Source organism: Myotis brandtii, unplaced genomic scaffold (genome assembly GCF_000412655.1).
Source record: "Myotis brandtii unplaced genomic scaffold, ASM41265v1 scaffold231, whole genome shotgun sequence".
NCBI classification, from domain to species: Eukaryota; Metazoa; Chordata; class Mammalia; order Chiroptera; family Vespertilionidae; genus Myotis; species Myotis brandtii.
Genome location: NW_005358689.1, coordinates 1,528,345 through 1,536,539, shown reverse-complemented (window position 1 = coordinate 1,536,539; position 8,195 = coordinate 1,528,345). Strand labels below are relative to the sequence as shown.

The 8,195-nt window shown below is 42.1% G+C and overlaps 1 protein-coding gene across 1 annotated transcript in view; it reads right to left on the bottom strand.

Annotated features, from left to right (window-relative positions):
* The window catches only part of DNAH14 (dynein, axonemal, heavy chain 14), a 152,975-nt gene that overhangs the window by 78,022 nt on the left and 66,758 nt on the right, over positions 1-8,195 (bottom strand). Inside the window, exons 33-35 of the mRNA XM_014539918.1 lie at positions 6,878-6,967; positions 3,657-3,801; positions 1,725-1,933 (exon numbers count right to left, since the gene is read on the bottom strand). Of these exons, the coding sequence (XP_014395404.1) occupies positions 1,725-1,933; positions 3,657-3,801; positions 6,878-6,967 (444 nt within the window). The remainder of the gene's footprint in view (positions 1-1,724; positions 1,934-3,656; positions 3,802-6,877; positions 6,968-8,195) is intronic.

Here is an 8,195-nt window from a genome sequence, read left to right as displayed (position 1 = left end):
GTTATGAATCGTCATGTAAATATCTGATATGCAGGATGTATTTTCATTGTTACAAATTGAACATCATTAAAGCATAGTGATGAATCACAAAAACAATATGTAATGATAGATGTGTTTTCCGATGGTCTTAGGCGACCCCTGTGGAAGGGTCGTTCGACCCCCCAGGTTGGCGACCCACAGGTTGAGAACCGCTGCTCTAAGGAAGCAGAAGCAGCAGCTGAGGTCCCTTTCAAAGTCTGGACCGTAAGTGCCCTCCTGGGGGCGCTGCTGCCCAGACATCACCAGGGGGCATGGAAGCGGTGGCCGGGGTCCTGCAGGGACTGACTATACATCTCTGTCCCCTGGCACACAGCACCTCGGCGTCTGCTGGGTGTCGGATGCATTGGAGATGACCAGGCCCGGGTCACGTGATCGGGCCTGGGAGTGTACAGCCTGCGTGGGGCCCACTCGGTGCACTCCACCGCTTCCAGGCCGGGCTGCTGCTCACCGGTGAACCTCTACCCGTAATAACTACTTGGTGTAAACCAAAGGGCTCTACGTGAGCCCTGGTACCTATGGAACATATCACATGGGCTGTAAGATAACGTGGTAAAATGACACACATTTCAAATGACCACACATAGAAAAAGAGAAATAGCACAAGAACAAGAGCACGCATCAAACATGTTTAAAATATATATATAAACGAAGTTCAGAATGGGTCAGCTTGCCCTTTTAGGTTAGTCCGCCAGCTAGATGAAATTGAATCATCACACTTACTCTCACTTTCGGTAACTTGCACCTCTTCCTCCATCCCTTTCTTAAACGTAGTAGCATTGATATCTGATGTATTAAAGGCACGAAGTTGGAAAACCTAAAATAAGTGATCAATGTTTACGTTTTCATCTGACCACCCGTTCCCATGAAAATGGACTATATGTCAATCTGCTTTCTTTTGCGATGAAAATAAAAAAGGCGGGAGGTTCCGTAGCTGAGAAGACCTCCACGTGACCATCGCAGTGGACAGTAATGCTGTGACCACAAGTCATGTCCTTTCAGAGCATTCTTTCCGTTTAGTCCCCGCACCCCGAAAGATAATACAATGTTGTTATGTAATATTCAGATAATGCAGCAAAGCATGAAGGGGGGAAGCAGAAATTCCATTGATTTTTAGAGAGAGAGTGGAAGAGAGAGAAAAAGACAGAAACATCGGTGTGAGAGAGACACATCGATTGGTTGCCTCTTGCATGAGCCCTGACCAGGGCCTGGGCCGGGGAGGAGCCTGCAACCAAGTTATTTGCCCTTAGCTGGAATCCAACCCGGGACCCTTTGGTCTGCAGGCTGACGCTCTAGCCCAGTGATGGCGAACCTTTTGAGCTCGGCGTGTCAGCATTTTGAAAAAACCCTAACTTAACTCTGGTGCCGTGTCACATATAGCAATTTTTTGATCTTTGCAACCATAGTAAAACAAAGACTTATATTTTTGATATTTTATTTTATATATTTAAACGCTATTTAACAAAGGAAAATCAACCAAAAAAATGAGTTCGCGTGTCACCTCTGATATGCGTGTCATAGGTTCACCATCACTGCTCTAGCCGCTGAGCCAAACCGGCTAGAGTGATGATACTTTTTATATTCACTTTTACCATAGTACGTATGTAACGATGCTTTAACATCAGTCTTTAGAGAATGAAATAACCCACAATAGTCAAATAAAAATAATCATTCCATGCTCCACTTACATTAGCTAAATCCGAGATTCTTGATTTTAGTACAAGGTCGCTATCTTTCTTTGAAGAGCTTATACTGTTATAATATACGTAGTATCGAATGATTGCTGATAACAATCCATCGGTCCATTCCATGGTATTAGGATCCAGTTGTCCATATAGTTCACTAACCGTGACACACTTGGGATTTAAAACCCAAGTATCCACTTTTCCCTTTCTTCCTGGAATCTGAGAAAAATCCAGGGTGGGTTTTTATTTTATTTATTTTTTAAGATATTTTATTGATTTTTTACAGAGAGGAAGGGAGAGAGATAGTTAGAAACATCGATGAGAGAGAAACATCGATCAGCTGCCTCCTGCACATCTCCAACTGGGGATGTGCCCGCAACCAAGGTACATGCCCTTGACCGGAATCGAACCGGGGACCTTTCAGTCCGCAGGCCGACGCTCTATCCACTGAGCCAAACCGGTTTCGGCAAGGGTGGGTTTTTAAAGACATTAACTGCATACAGTCCGGATGCCACCCTACCAACCTGGTTCTTACCGAACAGGAAAGGGGAAAAAGGAAAAGCCAGGTAGACGGAGGCCCAGCCAGGTCTGGGTGGCATGGGAAGGTGCCGACCTGTTTGCCTGTCCATCGCACCTGATTGCGCGTCCGAATGGGCGTGGCCCCCACAAGCACGCGAAACCTAAACATATCAACTCCCCAACCAGGAAGTGTCTCTTCTCTCTCTTTTGCCTGTTGGGACTCTGGTGGAGGGATGCCCTCCCGCAGGCCCACAGGGCTCAAGGTCACATGGGGCTCCGCGCAGAGACCAATGGACTTGAATCAGCCTGAATGCTGCAGTACACCGGCTGCAACATGGAACGGATACTCTGGACCCTGGCTTAAGGGGAGGGGACTTTGGAATCCAAGAAATGTAACTCTATGCCAGTGAAATCTACAGAAAATTCCTTTTCTGAAGATAATCGCAAGAGCCTCACTCCCACCCGTGCCTGGGAAGTCTGGCCCAATCATTCCTCCGGCATCAGTACAAATTATTTAATTGTTTGCACGGCGGTGACCACAAGGTTTTAGGAGAGATCTTTCACTCCAAAGGAAGGTTCACTATAAAGGTAGCAATTTCCAAGGAACGATAAAAAATGGATGTTAGGAAAATTAGCCATAATCCTCAAATCATAAAAATCCTGGCTATTAACAAATAATATCCCTTTATATAAGAAACTGAAGTACACGCTATGTACTGGAGTCTACCTTTATATGGAATAAAAATATATCATGAAAAAGTAGGAGTTATTCTAGGAATTCCAGGACAATTTAACATTAGTAAGTCTATCAACATAGCTCAGTGCATTAACCAATTAAAATGTAAAAAGTAGATGCTAAAATCACTTCATAAATTCTAGGAGTCAAAAACCAAAGTATAATGAGAGCAGAAAAAAAAGCATTATTAAAGAATGATGATATCAAAGTACGATAAAGAATCTGTATCATAGACCCAGAGTAACCATATTAAATGCATAAATATTAACTGCATTCCAGAGAAAGTAAGAAATAAGATATTATAGTTAACATGGTCTTGAAGGGTAAATCAATGCCGTAAGTTAAGAATATAAGTTACATAAATATTAGGAAAGATACAAAATTGTATTCATTTGAAGATGACTCAAGTGATTATCTAAAAACTTAGAACCTAACACTCCATTAAATAAGGTGACTCAGCATTCAATAAACATACAACTCAATTGTTTACCTTACACTAGCAATGACCAGTTTGAGATTCAAATGAAAACAACCCCATTCACTACAAACGATTCCCTAAATACAAAATTCCTATCAATAAATTTAACAAGTACAGAACAACTTATGTAAGAGAACATGAAGCTGGAACTGAAGCATAAAATACGATCTTAACCAACAGAGAAACGTTGTATTTTGTAGACTATTTACCTGTGAAATGGAGTTCGTTAGTTCAGTCCGTAGAATTAACTCTTCGATGGGTAAAAGTGTTAACGCCCTTTCTAAAATTCTTCTGACCGTCGTCTTTCCTCCACCTGTTGGGCCCACTAACATCACACCAACACAAGCCTAGAGCAAAATTGCAGATTTAGGGCTTAAGCTTGGTTTACGAATGGTTCAACTAAGCTGAAACTTGAAGGTTCTTATTTATAAACACATCTCTAACTAGATCCACAAACCCTTCCTTCAAATTATTGTTCAATCTATTGTAATCTGGGTTGTTTTATTTTATTGTTAAAATCACCAGAAATCTAATTTTATTTCTTTATTTTAAATGTATTTTTATTGATTTCAGAGAGGAAGGGAGAGGGAGAGAGAGAGAAACATCAATGATGAGAGAGAATCATTGATCAGCTGCCTCCTGCATGCCCCGTACTGGGGACTGAGGCCACAACCAGGGCATGTGTCCTTGACCAGAACGAACCTGGGACCCTTTAGTCCAGCGGTCGCCAACCTTTCGGACCTCAGGGACCACCGGTTGGTGACTGCTGCTAGTCCACAGACCGACGCTCTACCCACTGAGCCAAACCAGCTAGGGCCAGAAGTCTCATTTTAAAATTCAAATAGTAATTTCCAATTCTTGATATTTAACAGTTGCTCTCACTTTTCAATTCTCCTTTATTCCTGTACCTTTCTCTACAATTGGCTTCTGTAGTGAAATTTATCTGGGCTTTCCTTGGCTCCATTTTATCTCTCTTTTGAGTTCTGATTATTCTTTCCATATTAGCCTTCCATACTCTCTCCCTCTCCCTCTTCCTCTCCCTCTCCCTCTCCCTCTCTTTCTCTCTCTCTCTCCATTGAAACTCTCTGATCTCATGCATTCCAATGTCTTTAACTACATCTGAATTCTACTGTATACAGGTTCCCCAGTCTTTGGTTCTAAGTGCCAGAACGAAATTTCAATGGTCTACTAAATATTTCCACCTCAATGTCTCACATGGTTTTCAAAATCAACATGATCTAATCCATATGGTCTTTTCCCACTTGTTGCTTCTCTTCTTTCCCTAACCTGGGTAATAAAACCACTATGAACCAATCACACGAAGAAGAATGCTTGCCTCTTCATCCCCTCATCGCTTGCAAAACTTTTGCTTGATTGTATCATCTTCTTTCCATCTCAACCACAATTGCCTTACCTTGGCGCTACGGACTGAATTTTGGTGCCCCAAATTCAAATGTTGAAACCCTAACGTTTGAATTTGGGGGGGTGGGACACAAACATTCACAAGCATTCTTTTGTGAAGACGCCCAGGTACATGTAAAAATTCCGTCAATTTGTATGCTTTTCTCTCATCTTGGTCAGTTTCATCTTCAGACCCAGCCTGGGGCCCTAAGAGGGTAAGGGATAACTTATTCCTCCATTATAATTGGTACCAGGAGATATAAAAACCTACGGCAATTAAGACTGTGCGGTAGCAAAGAAGGATCTCTTACCCTTTGAGACAGCATGGAGGAACCTGGAGAGTATTATGCTGAGCGAAATAAGTCAGTCGGAGAAAGACAAGTATCGCATGATCTCACTCATGTGTGGATTAAACTGATCAACAAAATAAAGTGATGAACAAAGTAGATCCAGAGACACAGAAGCATAGAACAGACTGCGGAATCTCAGAGGGAAGGTGGGGGAAGGTGGGTGGGTGGGAAGAGATCAGCCAAGAGAAAGACAAGTATCGCATGATCTCACTCATGTGTGGATTAAACTGATCAACAAAATAAAGTGATGAACAAAGTAGATCCAGAGACACAGAAGGTGGAATCTCCACAACATGCACAACGATTGGAGGAAAGCTGAGTCCGTCACGTGACGCTCACCGGGTGCGACGCCAGTCACGTGGGCGCCGCGCGGGTCACTTGCTACTAGTGTTTGTGCTTTGGGGGTGGCGGGCCTCCGCGTCTCCTAGTGGCTGTGGGGGGTGTCGATGGCGGGGAGAGGGCAGGTCCGGAAGGTTTGGGAGGCTGTTGAATTGGGTGGGACTGTGAAGGGACTTCATTCCTTACTTATGGGGATTCACAGAGTATTTCTAGGTTGTCTTGGACATTAAGTTTGTAGTTATAAGAACAATACAACATTATTCATTCAGACCATGTGTCAGGTACTGTTCCTGGAGTGTGGACTACATCCTATATAATAAAAGGCTAATATGCAAATGGGAAAAAAAAATAAATAAATATGAACACTTGGTACATGACAGAAAGAGCAAATCAGTGAGAGAAGTCTCACGAAAATTGGTACCCATCTGGCAAAAATAGATCCCTACGTGACGCCTTAAAGAAAAATAAATTCCAGACGACTTAAAAATGGGAAATACAGATACTCAAGACTTTCAGGAAAAAAAAAATGGTCTTTATGAGATAAGAAAACATTTCTAAAAATAGGACACAAAAACACAAGCCATTATTGCAAAAGGATCCATAAATGTTACTGCATGAACTAGGTCTCTTGCACACCCGAACTCCATGAATGTTCCTGAAATGCCAAGACTTAGAGAATGTATTGGCTCTGCATGTAAGCGATACAGAATTATGACGTATGTAATGAAAAATTTACTTTTACTAAGAAAAAGACCAATAACCCAATTGAAAAATGAGTACATTACATACTCTGGCAAGTCACAGAAAACCCAAAAGGCTAACCTATCTATAATAATAAAAGCGCAATATGCAAATCGACCGAATGGCCAAACTGTGGAACGGCCGTCTGGACGACCTTCCTGATGAAGCCAGGCTGCCAGGGCCTACCCTTGCATGAATTTTGTGCACCGGGCCTCTAGTAAACCTATAAAAGGAAGTACAATTGTGCTAGTCATCATGGAAATGCATAGTCTGATGTTTTTCCAAATAGTTCATTCGTAGAGAACAGGCAATTCAGACAAGGAAGAATAATGGCATGCGGAACATTTCACACCAGGTTTGCAGGATTTTTTTTTTACAATTGTGCATTAAGGGGATGAAGGTGGAAAAGATTAATTTGTTGAGAGTTACAGTGAAGGATCAAACAAAGTCTAGGTAAAGAGTTAATCAATAAACCACTTTACTTTGAAGAGCGTGGCAATTGCTCTCTTCTGTTAGTTCATATTGTGTTCCCCTGGATCAGGCATTTTAAAATCCAGGGCAAACAACTGCTACCATGCGATTCTACACTTACCTGCAGCTGGTTATGAAACTGTATGATTTTCTCCTTCTGAGCTGGCCATTGCTGTAAGCCCAACAACTGTGTCGCAAGAGCTACTACTTTCTAAAAAAAAAAAAAATACATTAATTTAAAATGCACTGCAAATCAAACTCTTGGTATATAATCCTAAAAAAGTCTCTCTTAACTAGGTACCAAATACTGTACTATAATAGTTCTTAAATTTTTAGTTCACCAACCTGAGAATAATGAGAACTTATTTTCTACCCCAAATACAATATATCCAATTTTTTAAAAAATACACTTTTATTGATTTCAGAGAGGATGGGAGAGGGAGAGGTAGAAACATCAATGATGAGAGAGAATCACTGACCGGCTGCCTCTTACATATCCCACACTGGGGATGGAGCCTGCAACCCGGGTTTGTGCTCTGACCAGGAATCGAACTGTGACCTCCTGGTTCATAGCTTGACGCTCAACCTCTGGAGCCACACAGGCTGAGCAATACATCTAAATTTTATATTCAGAGACTCCAGTAGCAGATCCACAGATCCTCCCTATATTTAGAACTCATGCTTTAAGATATGCTTAAGAACTAGCTGTAACCACCGTACAAGTGTTTATCCTACAGTGAAAAAGACAATGTACATGATCCTACATCTTAGTGTAATTCTAACTACCATTAAGGTAGGTTTCCGATTTTCTAATGATTATTTTAATGTTTCAATGTTCAAAATATTCGAAGAGAACAAGGGAAATTTTTTGTTTATTGATTTTTTTACAGGGAGGAAGGGAGAGGGATAAAGGGTTAGAAACATCGATGAGAGAGAAACATCGATCAGCTGCCTCCTGCACACCTCCTACTAGGGATGTGCCCGCAACCAAGGTACATGCCCTTGACCGGAATCGAACCCGGGACCTTTCACATAAGGTCTATCCACTGAGCCAAACCGACCAGGGTGAACAAGGGAAATTTTTAAAAAATTGCAAACCTGATGTGGTCATACATGGAACCATGCATGCGGCCTGCCGGCCGCGAGTTGGACATGCTTGCGTTAAAACATCCCAGAAAAAGTGGCTGTAGCTCAGAAAGATACTTAATATTACAACAGAGAAACTGTAAGGGCAGCTATGCCTCCTTCTAAAGTGGTTCTTTCACTGCAGATGTAATGGGTAACTATGTCTTCAGGAAAAAAAAGACAATTTTATCTGTCTTTCTGGTCAACCTTGCCTACTTTCTCGTTCCTCACACTCCTGCACGGGACAGGCAACGCAGGAGCTGAAGGAGGCGCAGAACGCTCAGAGGGCTGGAGGGAGAGACAAGTAGTCCTTG